The sequence below is a fragment of the Rhinopithecus bieti genome, unplaced genomic scaffold, assembly GCF_001698545.2.
Source record: "Rhinopithecus bieti isolate Rb0 unplaced genomic scaffold, ASM169854v2 scaffold_973, whole genome shotgun sequence".
NCBI lineage: Eukaryota > Metazoa > Chordata > Mammalia > Primates > Cercopithecidae > Rhinopithecus > Rhinopithecus bieti.
In genome coordinates this window covers 276,272-293,928 of record NW_016803205.1, presented here as the reverse complement: position 1 = coordinate 293,928, position 17,657 = coordinate 276,272, and the positions used below count along the sequence as shown (strand labels likewise).

At 36.6% G+C, this 17,657-nt stretch overlaps 1 protein-coding gene across 2 annotated transcripts in view; it reads right to left on the bottom strand.

The window, feature by feature from the left end:
• The window catches only part of TNNI3K (TNNI3 interacting kinase), a 344,598-nt gene that overhangs the window by 80,074 nt on the left and 246,867 nt on the right, over nt 1-17,657 (bottom strand). For both annotated transcript variants that reach the window (XM_017868932.1, XM_017868921.1), the window contains one exon: nt 3,764-3,873. In XM_017868932.1, the coding sequence (XP_017724421.1) occupies nt 3,764-3,873 (110 nt within the window). The remainder of the gene's footprint in view (nt 1-3,763; nt 3,874-17,657) is intronic.

Genomic DNA, 17,657 nt, shown 5'->3' with positions numbered 1-17,657 from the left:
TATTTTTAAAGCACCTTTAAGATGAGACAAGTATCTATGCCAACTTCTTGCATGATAAGTTTATTCCACCCTAATTGACGGCTTCTTTATCTTTGTAGACCAGGTCACTTTTTTTTTCTTGGTAGCTATCTTTCCTTTTCCTTTTTCTTTTTTTTCTACTTTAAAGCACTGTCACCTTACTGCAGCACCTTTAGCTTTGTTCTCTCTCCTCTCGCTGCTAACAATATCCCTGATATCTAGAGGCCTAATGAGTACTCTTGGTCACTAGCTGACTCTCAGGAGGCAGCAGTGCTAGTTCTCCTGGTCTCTTTTCTCTCTTCCATTTCCGAAATCCAGTCTTTTGTCTCTTTATGATGTTTCCTTTGAAATAGTTCTCAGGTTTACCCTTGCCCTTGAATCTCCATGGTAACCATTGTAGTCTGTGTGTTGTAATCAACTGGATTACTGAAACAGCAATCCAGCTGGCTGCTCCAACTTCATTGTCTTTTGCTTGAGTTTCAACCCATTAGTTCTCTATCTTTGTTGGGCACAAATCACCTGGGGTGCTTGTTAAAATGTGGTGTTTCAGGCTCCATGTCAGAGATTTTCATTCAGTAAACTTAGGATAGGTTCCCAGAATCTTTGTTTCAACAAACATTCTAAGGTAATCTGTAACCCGTAGTTCGCAGCCACATATTAAGAAGCAATGCTCAGCTATTCCAGTGAGCATTAGAAGATAATTCAACGCTTGCCTTACTATAGAAACTACATACAATTTTTTAAGTAAATAAGTCCTTTGTATCAAACTCAGATGAACTTTCTCAAAAAATTACTTTTACCTTTTCACTGCTTTAGAGATAAAAATATAATTGCCATAATTCCATGTCCAAATTTCCTGTTCTAGTTTCCAAAATCTGTCACTATCTAATATCAGGCTTTTATTTATTTATTTATTTTTACCTCTTACTGTTTTCCAACCTTCTCCCATCTTCAATAGACTGGTCTTCTTACTCTCCTCAATGTTCTAGTTTATGAATTTTGACTAAGAAGACACCCTGGAGAAAATACTGTGCTTCAAACTCAAGGAATGAGGTAAAGACAGATATGCAAGAAAAAATGAGAAGCAAAGTTGATAACCTAGAAAGTAATGACCAGGATAGCATGATGTTAGTGTCCTCCATCTAAAGATGAACTTGTTTCAAATAATGCCTCATACAGAGATTTAACCTCTCCATGACTACAATGTTGCAACTACTACTAGTCTTTCCCTTGTATCTGTTCTCCCAGTGAATTTTCACATGTTCTGGTTGCTTAGACTGTTCTTTCTCACCAAGCTGTCTTCTTTCAGAAAACTCCTGTTTATGATTTCAGTTCAAGCGTTAGTGTTTTTGGGAAGCCTTCACTAACCTACATTCTGTCTTTGTCCCCCAATTTGCTAGTAGTATTCTTTTAGTATATATTCTCACAGAATTTTGTCTTTCTTAATCTTGGCAGGTAACTATAGAATCATTAATGTGTTTATTCAATCAATCTCCATGTAACTACCAGGTCTTAAACTCCATTTAAGTTAAGAGTTTCCATCTCTATTGAATCCCTTGCCCCTATCCCTAGGAGGTATACAGGAGGGACCCAACAAATAATTGTTGAAGGAAATAATGAAAAATAGCCCATTGTTTCCTTTTCTTTGCCACTCAGCTTGCTGACATGGTAAAGACCTTACTTGGCAATTAAGGAAGACTCAAGTGTGTCACATACAGAAGCAGCTCAACTTTACAATACTGAGGTGGTTGCCAGAGCCAAGTCAGGCTCGACTTACTGGCAGACCCACATATCGCAAGTCAGTTGAAGACTTTGCTTTCCTAATATGCTTTTTCTCCATCTTCCCCTCTGCATCTCATCAGCAGAACAAAGACTCTGTGCTGATAGCAATACAACTTTTCTACTAAGCAATTGATTTTTGTCCTTTTTTTTTTTTTTTTTTTTTTTTTAACAGAATCCTTCTTCGGCCATGTTCCAATTTCTGTTTCTCATTTCCCAACCTTTTGCTTAAGACATCCATTCTATCCAAAAAATGCTTTTAGGACCTGCCAATGACTTACCTTTATCTTGAAATTAGAAATTCCACACGCCTGTTATCTATAATTATGAAGAGGCACTTCATCAAAGCAAAAGAGATTCCCTTGATTGCTATTTGATGGTAAACTTTGTCATAGCTCACATCCCACAGAGAGAAGGAAATTCTAGAATAGGTGCTTGACATACTTTTTCTGAGAAAATATGCCTGAAGTTCATACTGAAATACAAGAAAAGATTTTTCTAAACTATTTTATGTGATGTAATTTTCAAGAAGAAATTTTCTGGACATCAAAATTCCGACGCAGGGATTGAAGGCACTGATAGGCAATAGAGGTATTCATTCATTTACTCAACAGACATTCTTGAGCATCTAACTTTAGATGTTAGTGTTATAGCAGTGAACAAAATAAAACAAAACAAAAAGCCCCTGCTTTCATGGAGCTAACATTTTGGTAGTGATGGAAGATTCTAAACAAACAAACATGTAACATATCAGGTTGAATGGCCAGGATAAGAGGTTATCTTCTGAGATACTCAATCCGTCCCAAAATGATCTCCATTTTTTCTTCTTAAGAGTTTCTGTGTATATAGATGAGACTGGGTAATGACTTGGTCTGGATTTTGCCTTTAGGAAAAGAATGGAAAACTTGCTTTCTCTTTTCAAACATCTGGACTGGGGCTTATTCTATTTCTCCCAAGTGATTTCCTGAAATAATAACAGCCTCACTTTATCTATTCCTTTGCTGAAGAGAGATAAAGTACCTACAAAGGATCAGAAACACAGTTATATTTTAAGAGGACAATAACTAGGATGGCTTAGGATGGAAAAATAAGAACCATTAGGTCTTTATGTATGAGGTCCTCCAGTGTGAAGAATGCAGACTAATATTCTCCACTCTGAGCAATGGAATCAATGGATTGATATCAAAACACAAGGATTTTAATAGACAACAAAATATACTGGCAGAAAGATTACTAGACACTGGACCGGACTGTGTTACTAGGAAAGAAGTTGTACAATCTCCTCTGTGAATCTCTGAGAACAAAGTAGGCATAACCTGTCTGCACACTTAAGAATCCTTTCTTGCAGGTGGATTGTCTGGAATTTCATTCTGTGATAATATGACTATTCTCTCACTATTCTTTTAGACCTATGACCATATTTAAAAATTTATTTTACTGTTTACATTTCCCTTCCATAACATTGATCACTCCATTTGAATTCTAAGTCTATGCTGTTAACCACATCATAATACTGTCACTCAGAAAGTTAGAGAGGGATTAGGACCCAGGTCTTCTGCCTCCCACAGTGCTCCTGAAGACCACCTATTCTGAGGCCTGCCTCATGTTTAAAAGCCAACACAAATCCATCCTGTGCCAAATTTCTTGCTTTGGAAAATGACTAAGTGTGGCTCATGCATAGTTAATAAAAATTGCAGCTGAGATGAGACTGTGAGTCATCTGTCATACTCTGGTCTCTCTTTTACTAATCAGTTGTGAGAAACGTTTCAAAATCAGAAAGCAGCAGCTAAGAAATATGAGATACTCAGACTTCTTGAGGCAATTAGAGACTAAAGAGCAGAAGGCAAATCAGTCTTCCCGCCTTGACAGTCTTAAAATACACACTGAAAGTAGACTTTGGAGTTATACTATTTGTGACAGATTTTGACCATAACACATTTTCTAAGAGGAAATAAAAATTACTCACTTCAGGACATGCGTTCCACCCTCGTATCAGCAGAGATGATACAGGCTTGGGAATGGAATAGCCAATGGGAGGTCTGATGTGGTGGTAAGCCATGTCTGCTGCCGCAGCCGCTGCAAACCAAATGGTCATGTCAGTTTTGAAATTCACATATTTATTTCAAGAAACAAATGAAGAGACACACACACACAAAAAGGCATTAAAAATCAATCTGAGCAACATCAGCAGAGATTCAAAGAGACTTCTAGGCCTTTTTTCCCCCAGTGGTCTAAATAAGTGATGGATAATTTGATACTATAAATTTATCTTTATAATTGTTCATTCATTTGGTTTCAGACTCAATAAATAGCAGAAGGCATTTATAAGGAGTGAAGGAATATGCAAGGAGCAAGTCATTTTGTTTGAAGTATAGGGTATGTACATGATATTATAAGAAGTAAAGATTGAAAGGCAGATTAACAAGACTGTATAATGTCATAAATCCTAGGCTAAAGAGCTTATATTGTATGTAGTAAACATGGAATACCACTGAAATTTCCACTTCTGATAGCACCTGTATCATTGAGCAAAATAGATTTTTTAAAGCTTAAATCCTATTACTGGTTATAAGGTTGTTGGGATTATAGTTTTTAATTTTATAAAGTAGTTATTATTTTTAAAACTCTCTTGGACACTTCACATCCTTATTTTAGTTAACGATACTCATTGATTGAATTCTGTCGTGTTGCCTGCCTGCATGGATTTCTGAATATTGCTCATCTCAATGTCTGCATCACTGTGTTGTGATTCTTAGAACTTCACTGTAGATTCCTGATTGCTAAATATTTCCTGTTCTGCAACCAATGATTTCTATACTCCCTTAGAAACCAAGCTTGTGGCTACTTTTACTGAATGCATTTTGTATCAGGCATCATGGCAGGTAACTACATAAACTCCTTTAATCCTCCTAACAACCATACAAAGTAGGTGGTGGTGGTGGTGGTGGTGTGTGTGGAACTAGTTTTTAATGTATAAATATTTTACATATAACTAATAGTTGGTGCAGACTTTTGTTTCAAAATCCATGGTCTCTTCAGCACATATTATAATGAAAATACTCTGTAATCAACACATGATGCCCTGTTTATTCCTCACAAAAATTGCTCTGCATCAGTGAGAGGATAAAGTTCCAGGACATCGCTGCTTCCTATCTTTTAGATTGCGGCGTTGTAAGCATCTGTCTATATCTTAATGACTTTTGAGATATAAGCCACAACTACTGCCTCTACTCTACCAAAATTTACTCCCATCAAATTCTGTTTATCCATACACTTTCAGTAGGTCTAGTAAAAGTATATGCAATGTGATTTGATCAACACTTTGCTTTACAGATTATTCTGAATTATTACCTAATTTTGCCAATTGTAAATTAATACTTGCTCTTTGTAGAATTTTAAAAAATTAAGAGAATTAGAAGGAATAAACGTTATCATTTAGAAGAAACCATTGTTAAAATATTTCACATATTTCTTATATATTCTTTATGTCATTGACCTTATGTCAATATGCAATTATGTAATTCTTTTTTCTAAATATTAAAGAATTAATCTAAGCAATCAAGCATTTTCTCATGTTATTAACACTCTATTTTAACCTATTTTAATGACACTGCATTTAGCTTTTAATCATTTCCCAATTTGAGGTTGTTCCAAATTTGGATGTACACACTTCAAAGAATATCTTTTCAACACGAGTTGCCAGATTTCATAGATTATTCATTTATGATATTTTGAGGAGTGAAAACGATGTGCCAAATTGCATAACTACTTTAAAGACTTCGGTACAACAATTATTCTAACAGTTGTACTAAATTTATACTCTCAACAGCATGTGTGTGAGAGTTATCAATATATCTCATCTGCACCAGAATTAGGTTTTCTCATTTTATAAAACATGTTACTAATTTCAGAGGTAAATATATCCACTCTTTTTTCTGTTGTTTAGATTGTGTTCTTATCAAATATGTCACTCTTTATCAAATGTGTCTTCTGTGTCACAAAAAATTAGGCATTTTGGAGTACTTTCACTGGTTCCTCTTGACTTTTTTTTTTTTTTTTCTCCAGACAGTCTCGCTGTGTCACCCAGGCTGGAGTGCAGTAGTGCGATCTGGGCTCACTGCAGCCTCTGCCTCCTGGGATCAAGTGATTCTCCTGCCTCAGCCTCCCGAATAGCTGGGACTACAGGCATGTGCCACCACCCCTAGGTAATTTTTTTTGTATTTTTAGCAGACATGGGATTTCACTGTGTTAGCGGGATGGTCTTGCTCTTTTGACCTCTTGATCCTCCTGCCTTGGCCTCCCAAAGTGCTGGGATTACAGGTATGAGCCACCATGCCCAGCCACTCTTGACTATTTTTAAATTATTTCTGGAATGAGGTAAATCAATAAGCAAACAGACTGGTGCTTAGCAATCATTGATCTTCTAACTCTGCTCTACTTTGTTACCTGATGATCATTTGGATATTGTTGAGCTGGTGTAGCTATAAGTACATAAGTCAGTATGGTGAGCACATTTAAAATAATTGTACATAGCCTAATGGGTGGGGAGGGACTACTCATAAAATGAGTTAAACTCAGATGCAGGTGCCAGCCATCCCCCTTTGAAACTCTTTTAGATTCTGGTATCAAAAATACAGAGTTACTTGTTTGCTTCTTGGCAGTGTATCTGGAAAATCAGCTTAAGATGAATGATATTTAATTCTTCATTATTCAAAGTAGATTCTGCAAAGTCTTGGCATCTCCTCCCCTTTGCTTTAAGCACTCTTGGCAGTGATACTGCTTATCAGTGCCTCCACCAGAAAGTGGGCAATGCAACATGAGGGGGTCATGACATGGAAATTTGTCACCTTGAGATTGTTTTGTCAGTCTTGCCTAAGCAGCCATTCTACACTAACATCTGGGAAATTTTCTGGTATTACAGATTCAGGAAGGCGATTGTCAGCCCATTAATCAAATTTTTACCTTGATTGCTACAAAAAATATGTTAGAGGATTTGTGTAAATGTTGGTTTCTACTTTAAAGAGTGAGACTTTGCCATTAAAGGAGAATAAAGCTAAATTTAAAAATATTAATAACTATTTATTGAGCAACTATTATGTTTCAACACTAACCTGAAATATTTATCAATAGTTTAGTAAAAATAATAATCTAGTATCTAATAGAACTTTTACACTGATAAAATGCTCTTGTAATCCCAGCACTTTGGGAGGCCGCGGCAGGCAGATCACAAGGTCAGGAGATTGAGACCATTCTGGCTAACACAGTGAAACCCTGTCTCTACTAAAAATACAAAAAATTAGCTGGGCATGCTGGCACGCACCTGTAGTCCCAGCTACTCGAGGCAGGAGAATCACTTGAACCCGAGGCAGAAGTTGCAGTAAGTCGAGATCATGCCACTGCACTCTAGCCTGGGCGACAGAGCAAGACTCCGTCTCAAAAAAAAAAAAAAAAAAAAAAAAGTTCTACATTGTTCAATATGATAGCATAAAGTTACAGAGCACTTAAGATGTGGCTACTGTGGGCCGGGCGCGGTGGCTCAAGCCTGTAAACTTTGGGAAGGCTGTGCGAGATGCGGCGGGATCATGAGGTTCAGGATATCGAGAACCATCCCTGGCCTGTAACACCGGTGAAACCTCGTGCTCTTCTACTAAAACACTAGCCGGTGCGTCTGGTGGCCCGGGCGCCTGTAGTCCCGCAGCTAGCCTCGGGAGGCTGAGGCAGCGAGAAATGGCGTGAACCGGGAGGCGGAAGGGCTTGGCAGTGAGCTGAAGCAATCGGCGGCACAGGCAACTCCAGGCCTTGGTGACAAGAAGCGAGCGACCCATCTCAAAAAAAAAAAAAAAAAAAAAAAAACAAAAAAAAAATGTGGCTACTGTGACTGATACATTGAGTTTTTAATTTGTTTGATTTTATTTAATATAAATTTAAATAGTCATGGTAAGTGGCTTTCATATTAAACAACATAATTCTAGAGCATAGCTCGCACTCTCATTATCCTGAATAACAAGACCTGAGTTAAACACAGTATTGTGAGTCAGCCGCAGAGTCTATGTAACCATGGTGTCAATTTGTGGATTCAACTTCTCCCTTGTTTGTCAATACTTTATCAAGAAAAGAAAAGACACGAATGGAGATTGTCTATGACGTTTCTCAAAAGTGACAGACCAGTGAAAAGCTACAAAATAAGCATTCAACACAACATGTGATAACCTCACTCATATATTCATTTGTCAAAATGTACTGACTATTTTATGTAAGTGATAATAAACCAAAAATAATCTGGCGTTATTTTTTTCAATGAAAGTTGGTAAATGAATAAATAAGAAATAGGTGAATGACTAATTTTTTTCACTGCATGTTATGGTTCAGTCGTTAATTCTAAAATGCGATTCCTTTTGCCTGGAATGTTCTCCCCTACCCCTTTTTCCTTAATAACATCTACTGTCATTTAGGTCTTATCTTTGATTGGCTTTTCCTGGGTACCTTCCTATGTACTCCCATAACAACCTGTACTATCATAACATGTATTATACTTATTTGCCTCTTTATTTGTCTGCCTGTGCATATAGATCATAAATGCCTTGAGGTCAGGGACTGTGTCTTTTTACCATTGTATCTTCTGTGCCTAGCACAGTAATTGGCTATTAATAGGTATTCAAAAGGTATGCATTATTTCCCTTAGGATAATGGCCTCCAGCTACATCCGTGTTGCTGCAAAGCACACTATTTTGTTCTTTTTATGGCCATATAGTATTCTATGGTGTATATGTAGCATAGTTTCTTTATCCAGTCCTCTGTTGATGTGCACCTAAGTTGATTCCATGTCTTTGCTATTGTGAATAGTAGAGGTCATTATCCGAAGGGAATTAATGCAGGAACAGAAAACCAAATAACACATGTTCTCACTTGTAAGTGGGAGCTAAACATTGGGTACACATAGACATAAAGATGAGAACAACAGACACTGCAGACTACTAGAGGGGGGAAGGGAGAGAGAGGGGCAAGTTGAAAAACTGCCTATTGGGTGCTATGCTCACTACCTGGTGATGCGATCCATAACCCAAACCTGAGCATCACAATATACCCATGTAGCAAACCTGCACATGTGCCCCCGAATCTAAAATAGAAGTTGAATAATAATAAATTAAACAATTAAAAAGGTAGGCACTAAAAGTGTTATTTAACTGGAACAAATATAAATTCTGGTATATAGGACTCAATAACATGTATTGAATAAATGAATGAAAATGATAGCTCAATAACAAATATCTTATTCATTATTATGTTTAGAGAACAGGGCACAATGCCTAGCCATCAAGAAACACTGTAGAATGAATATAATGTTTAGTTTAATTCTAGATGACAACATGATCAGGCAAATTACTGAAATCTCGTGGCAAATTTAATCAATAATATCTTTCATTCAAAAATATGGGAGGAGATGCTTTGATAAATTGAAGCAGAGTGACATAATAAGAAGTACCTTTACCAAGGAAATCTGGAGGCTTAATTTTCAGTCTGGCTTTGCTGTAAACTCTCTGGGAGATACTAATTAAGCCAATTTGCCTCATGAATATTAATTTTGTTAAATGTAAGATGAAGCAGGGAAGACATAGTAAAATGGTGGCAAGCATAGGCTTTGAAGACAGGGAACCTGAGTATTTAAGTCTTGACTACCCTCTTACGTTGATTCTAAAGGAACTTAATGGACACATTACTGGGACTAAATGAGATAATATACATAGAGCTCCAGGCACATTGTTGTCTCTCAGCAAGTGTAGCTGCATTGTTGTTGCTATTATTATCATCATCTGCACATCTGAGAGTCACACCATTTCTTTTTGGTTTGAACCTAGAGAACTAGATATAAAAAACATAATTGCATGTTTTCTGTTTTGTTTAGAATGCCAGTTATCTTAGATCCTTTTTAGGTTCTCTTTGGGTATGAATACCAAGTAAAATATTACATTGAGTTACTGCAAATATTAAGGCTACAACCTATCTCATTGGTCATAAGGCTCAGCTCATAATGCAACATGACTATGCAGACAGAATGACCGAGCAGCTCTCCATGACAACCTTAATTATCTATACCCCACTTATGGATAAGTTAGTATTAGATTCTCAGTCCCTAAAGTAACCTTTCACTGTCTTCTGTTTTATAAAATTAAATTTAGAAACTCATATTAAAAACACTGAAAAGAAAGTAATACACTACAATATTTTGTTAGTAAGTTTTGACCAGTATGAAATTGCCAAAATATCTTAATTTTTCAACTTTGATTGTGTTTATGTGTGTTCTGAAAAGTATAATTGATTCTACTTCATTGTTTTTAATGGGCAGGGCTGTGGTGAGACAAAGCAAATGTGTTCTACAATCCCAGCAAGAGCTAAGACACATTCTTTGTTAAACTGACACTTTTCAATGATGTATCACCAGAGTGTATAGCATCTGAGAAAGACCATGAGATTACAATCTTGAGATTGCACTAAGAATGGCTTAATTTTTTAAGCCACATCCCATTCTCATTACATACTGTCAGAAGAATAGATTAATTTGCTCCATTGTCTGTTCTCATTGCAATCTTTGTCAGTGTAATGAAATATTGGAATGTTAATATCAGCTATATTCATAGAAAAATCTCCATCTATTGGACTGATTTAATCTTTCCAGTGATCTGGGTGGTGATTGGTTGGCTCTGCTCTTTTTAGTGATAAACCGATAAGGATTAGTACAATAAACATAAGATTTCAGAACTTCAGCTCACTCCTATTTTCCTGCCGCTTGTCAAAGCACAGTCCACACCATCAGTGTGTTTATATCCTTTGAAGTTATTATATTCAGAATGCTTTATGGTCCAAATAATATGTTGAAAAGGACATAATCATCTAATATTTAAGGATGGGTAGTAAACTCAAATGTCTACCAATATGAGACCTGTTGGATACCTGTGTATTTAAATGTACTTTAATTCATATTTTTAAATACCATATGTGACATAAAAAGTCTGCAAGCCATATTTGGTTCCCGGACTTCCATTTTGCAACTCTGAGTTAAAGTCTCAATATAAAGTCTCACCAAATCCTGCCTAGAAAAAATTGGCAGATGTTCTTAAATTACTGCTATATCCCAGGCTATAAGAGCCTGGCATTAAGGAATCCCAGGACACAGAGTTAAATCTCTTCGTGAACCAGCTGGCTTCACACAGGAAAACAAAAAGAAAACAAGAGACTCTCTTCTTTGGGCCCAGACTATAATTTGAAAGTGGTCCACAAATCTGGGTACCTGGTTATAAGGAAATGGGAATGGATACAATACATATTGATGGATTAATTCATCTCACTTTCTTCTTTAGTTGATCATGATGTATTGGAGGAGACAAGCCCAGGAGAGAAATGAAATCTAGGAAGCAGGTGTTGATTTCTTTCTGTAAAATGTATTGAGTATAGCTCTTATTTGCCAGATTGTGCCAGCTTCTTTTTCATCTTGCCTGGTTCTTCTCTCTCTGTTTGGCTTCACACCTTGGCTCCTTCTCCTTCTAATCTGATCATTTCCCTCATAAATCTGTTCCTTTTCTTGTATCCATCATTATCATTATGGTTAAGCCAGAAGCCTAGAAGTCTTTCTTGACCTACTTATTTCCCTTGTGCTCCTACCTCAATCCATTGGGAAGTCCTATTGAAATCTCCCTAAACCAATATGTCCTTTCTCTTTCAAAGCTACTGCTTCAGTTAACGTAATAGATATTTCTTCTAGGTGAACTGATTTCTCTGCCTCCAGTTTTGAATTTCTCCAACCCAGCCTTTGCTTTGTTACAAGAGGAGCATTCTAAAATAATAATAAGAGTTGTTCTATATCCCTTCTTAAAACTTTGCAGTGACCTCCACTGATGACACACACAAGGCCTGTGATAGTTCATTTAATGTGTCAACTTGACTGGGCTAAGGGATACCCAGATAGCTGGTAAAATGTTATTTCTAGTGTGTCTGTGAGGGTGCTTCTTGAAGAGATCAGCATTTGAGTCGTAGACTGAGTGTAAAAGATCCACCCTCACCAATGTGGGCAGGCATCATCCAATCCCTTGAGGGCCCCAATAGAATCAGGAGGCAGAGGAAGGGTGAATTAGCTCTCTTTTCTGGGGCTGTGACATGCATCTTCTCCTGACTTCAGATATCAGCACTTCAGGTCCTTGGGCCTTCAGACTCTGGAACTTACAGTGGTGACCTTCCTGATTCTCAGGACTTTGAATTCACACTGAATCACATCACTGACTTTCTGGGTTCTCTGGTTTGCAGACAGCATATTGTGGGATTTCTTGGCCTTCGTAATCATATGAGACAATTCCCACAATAAATCACCTCTTATAGATATAAATAGAAATATTTCACTGGTTCTGCTTCTCTGGAGAACCCTGAGTTGTACAAGGACCTTCAACATCTGGTTCTAGTTTTACATTTATAGTCTGTGTTGTTTGACTGATGTCTTTGTATTCTCTGATTCATCCCTACTGAACTGTGTGGATTTCTCAGGGCTCTGGACCTTGCTGGTGTAGCTTTCTTCTGGATCATCTTACTCACCTCTTCATAGTTTACCTATTTAATTAGTAGACATCTTTTAAAGGTGCATTCAGGTATCATCTGTTCTAAGAATCCTTCCCTGATATCCTTTTACTACCTCCAGTCTAGGTAAAAGGCCCTTCCAGGGAGCATCCTTAGCCCTCTGTGCTTCTCTCTGATTGAGACTTACTCTGCTGATTTTACTTCTGTCACTCATTCTCTATACTATGAGTAGTTTGATGGCCTGGTCACTGACCTATTCCTCTTTATTTTCTGCTTACTATGGCACAGTTCCTGGCTCATAGAAAGAAAGAACTCAATGGTGGCCTAAAGATAATAATAATAATAGCTAACATTTATTGAATGCTTATTATTGTCAACCACTGCTCTAATCTTTTGAAGTAAGTCTTGTTATTATACCCATTTCAAAAATAAATGAATGCTGGTGAGGATGCAAAGAAATGGGAACTCTCATAAACTGTTAGTGGGAATGTTAATTAGTACAGCCACTGCAATGGAGAACAGCATGGAGGTTTCTCAAAAAACTAACAATTGTACTACCATATTATCCAGCAATCACACCATTAGGTATATATTCAAAAGAGAAGAAATCAGCATATCTAAGAGATGGCTGCACTCCCATGTTTACTGCAGCACAATTCAAAATAGTAAAGATTTTGAATCAACCTAAATGTACATCAATAGATAAATGGATAAAGAAAATTTGGTACATATTCACAAGGAACATTATTCAGACATAAAAAGAATGAAATCCTATCATTTGCAACAACATGGATGGAACTGGAAGCCATTATGTGAAGTGACATAGGCCAGGCACAGAAAGACAAATATCACATGTTCTTGCTTATATGTGGGAGCTTAAATAAAATAAACTCATGGAGATAGAAAGTAGAGTGATAGTTACCAGAGGCTGGGAAGGGTAGTGGAGAAGATGAGATAAAGTGGAAACGGTTAATAGATACAAAAATACAGTTAGATAAAATGAATAAGATCTAGTATTCAGTAGCATAATGGAGTGACAATAGTTAACAATAATTTGCTGTATGTTTTAAAACAACTAAAGAATGGAATTAGAATGTCCCTAATCCAAAGAAATGATAAAAGCTTAAGATAGATATCCCTATCATTCCGGTTTGATCATTACACGTTTTACGCCTGAATCAAAACATCACATGTACCCTGTAAATATGTGCAACTATTATGTATCCATAATAACATAAAAGAAAGAATTAAGAATAAAAAAAAATAAACTAAGGTATAGGTAGGTTAAATAAATTGCACAAGGTCACAAGACACATGCCAATTCTCTTTAGTCCCTACAGTGTTAGCCTGAAAAATGTTTTCTTTAAAATATTGAATTAATTTCCAACATTAAAATACGAATAGATTTCTTAATTAACAAGCAGAAATTAGTTGATATGGTCAGCGTGGGTATACCTATGTTCCTGCTCAGCGCTGTTTGGCTGGAGCGTGAGTCAGAGCACGTGATTTCTTATTCAACACACTGTTCTGCCTTGAGCATCTGCATGCTTCCCATGGTCCTGTGGGCATTTGATCTTTTTTATTTGACCTTTAAGGTGGTGGATGTGATGGTTTTTCAGTTTTCCTAAACCTGAGATTACAGGTTGATTTGAACATGTGAGATGCAAAAGAGACCCTAACTTCAGGCTTTTCTGAATGTATACCTATCACTTGTGTAGGAGTCAATGCTAATTTTGGTGTTCTTTGTTTATATTTTTCCCAGGAGGTAGTATGCTGCTAAATCCAGAAGGATGAGTCCTGTGTAATGTTGCTACTACCATAATTGATATTGCTGTCTCACTTTGGAGTCATGGATTCGTTCCTCATTGTAAATGGCTAATATGTAGCTTATATTGAATCTGATGCTTCACATAATTTATTGCTGAACATATGCTAGATTGCCTGAACACTGCAATGATATTAGACATCTTGTTTCTTGATTCATGGTAACTGTCCAAGTTTGAAAAATTCAGCATCTATCATAAACAAACTCTCTTTCCAATAAGGTACTATACATTTTAATATCTGGTATATTGAAATAAAATTACTCTTAGGCAAGACTTTCAACTTTCTATTAAATAATATTCTCCCTCTAAAATGGGTAACTATTTCTGGGGTCCATGAACTAAAATCTCAGGCCCATCTTTACCTTTTTTAAGTATTTAGTTTATAATTAGCAAAGTCTAATGAAGTAGAGAAAATTATAAAACTGTGAGTAAAATGCAACAAATACAATGATAAATGGTGACTTGGGATAAGGAGGAAATTGCAAGTAACTTGATATTAGAGAATTAAGAAAGATTTTTGGAAAGAAATTACATTTAGACTAAGACCTAAAATAAATTGGAGTTAGTGTAATGAAAAGTGGAGAAGAGTGTCTCTGACAAAGAGACTAATGTGCACAAAGGCATGAGGTAAGAGGAGACATGCTGGGGAAATGAAAGTTTCCTGTGGTTTGGATGACTCTGGATGACAGGCTGCACGTGGTGAGAAGGAGGCCGGGGAGGCAGGCAGGGACATAATCATAAGGGGCTTTGAAGATTGTGTTAAGACATACTGTTTTCATCTTAAGAGCAAAAGAAAAACACTGGGAATTTTAAGTCAGAGAAGTGCTATGTTCAAATTTGCATTTTTAGAAAGCTAAATCTAGTGATTGGTGGAAAAAAGATGATGAGCAAGGCTTAAGACAGGATACTATTTAAGACAATGTGCAGTATTCAACATGTGAAAAAAGGAAGTAGCTGTGGAAATGGAGATAACTGGATGGATTTGAGAGGTAAACTGTAGAATCAAAAATGGGAAAATAATTTTAAAAAGAAAGAAAGAGATAAATAAAACGAGAACTGAAGAGGAGTCAAGGACGACTTTGAAATTTCTACATGGGCCGCCTAGAGAATGAGAGTGCCACTGAAGTAGAGAATCAAAGGGAGCTTTGACCTTGTGTTACACTTTTCCCTAATCTTGCACCTTACAGAGAGTTTGCAGTTTATAAAGTATGTTCACAAACATCATCTCATTTAATGCTCACAGTAATTTTTGTGGTAGTCATCATTAATTGCATTTACTGAGGAAACAGAACTTGTGAAAAGGCCTAGAGGTCAGATGGAATGCAACATACTGAGAGTATAGAAAGTGAACTAGTGTTAGTAATGTGAGAGGTACAGAATCAGGGAGAGTTTTACAGGACATAGTAAAGATTTTGAGATGGAATCCTAAGAATATGGGAAGCCATACAATAATTTTAAGCAATGGTAATATATCAGGTTTATGTTTTTAAATATCATTTCAGTGGATGTTTAGAGATTGGAGAGGAAAAGAAAACAAAAATAAACCAAGAAAGAACAGCCAAAAACAATTTCAGAAGTTCAAGCGATAAAGCTGGCAGTTTGCACTAGGGTGATGGCAGATGAAACATTTTGAGAAAGAGACAAATTCTAGGCATATATCTTACCACTTCAATTCAACATTGTACTGGAGGTCCCTGACTGCTCAAAAAGGCAAAGACAGACAGACAGACAGAAAAGGAAGGAAGAAAGGAAGAAAGGAAGAAAGGAAGAAAGGAAGAAAGAAAGAAAGAAAGAAAGAAAGAAAGAAAGAAAGAAAGAAAGAAAGAAAGAAAAGAAAAGAAAGAAAATTCTTTATTAACAGATGACATAATTACTTATGTAGAAATCCCAAAGAAGGTACAAAAAAGGGAACTAGGATGGATAAGTAAATTTAGTAAGTTTGTGGGGTACTAGATTGTAATAAAACATTATTATATTTCTATATATTAATAGTAGCAAAAAATTGGACATTGATTCATTTTGTTTTATTAAGTTCTCAGGAAACATGTGCAGGATGTGCAGGCTTGTTGCATAGGTATACATGTACCATGGTGGTTTGCTGCACCTATCAATCCATCACCTAGGTATTAAGCACAGTATGCATTAGCTATTTTTCCTGATGCTCTCCCTCCCCTGGCCTTCCCCAACAGGCCCCAGTATGCATTGTTCCCCTCCGTGTCCATGTGTTCTCATTGTTTAGCTTTACACTTATGAGTGAGAACATGTGGTGTTTGGTTTTCTGTTCCTGTGTTAGTTTTCTGAGGATAATAGCTTCCAGCTCCATCCATGTCCCTGCAAAAGACATGATCTTGTTCCTTTTTTATGGCAGCAAAATATTCCATGAAGTATATGTACCACATTTTCCTTATCCAGTCTATCATTGACGGGCATTTGAGTTGATTCCATCTCTTTGCTATTGTGAATAGTGCTGCAATGAACACAAGCATGCATGTATCTTTATAACAGAATGATTTATATTCCTTTGGGTATATACCCAGGAATGCGATTACTGGTTCAAATGATATTTCACGTTCTAGGACTTTGAGGAATCACCACATTGTCTTCCACAATGGTTGAACTAATTTACGTTCCCACCATCAGTGTAAAAGCATTTCTATTTCTCCACAGGCTCGCCAACATCTGCTGTTTGTTGACTTATTAATAATCGCCATTCTGACGGGCATGAAATGGTGTCTCATTGTGGTTTTGATTTGTATTTCTCTAATGATCTGTGATGTTGAGCTTCTTTTTATATGTTTGTTGGCCGCACAAATGTCTTCTTTTGAGACATGTCTGTTCACGTCCTTTGCCCATTTTTTAATGGGGTTGTTTTTTCATGTAAATTTGTTTAAGTTCCTTGTAGATTGTGGGTATTAGACCTTTTTCAGATAGATAGATAATAAACATTTTCTCCTATTTGGTAGATTGTCTGTTAACTCTGATGATAGTTCCTTTTGCTGTGCAGAAGATCTTTAGTTTAATTAGCTCACATTTGTCAATTTTTGCTTTTGCTGCATTGCTTCTGACATTTTTGTCATAAAATCTTTGTCCGTGCCTATGTCCTGAATGGTCTTGCCTAGATTTTCTTCTAGGGTTTTTATTGTTTTGGGTTTTACATTGGTCTTTAATCCATCTGGAGTTAATATTTTTATAAGGCATAAGGAAGGGGTCCAGTTTCAGTTTTCTGCATATGCCTAGCCAATACTCCCAGCACAATTTATTATATAGGGAATCCTTTCCCTATTGCTTGTTTTTGTCAGGTTTGTCAAAGATCAGATGGTTATAGATGTGTGGTCTTATTTCTGAGTTATCTATTCTCTCCCATTGGTCTATGTGTCTGTTTTTTGCTTACCAGTACCATGATGTTTTGGTTATGTAGTCTTACAGTGTAGTTTGAAGTTGGATACCATGATGCCTCCAGCTTTGTTCTTTTTG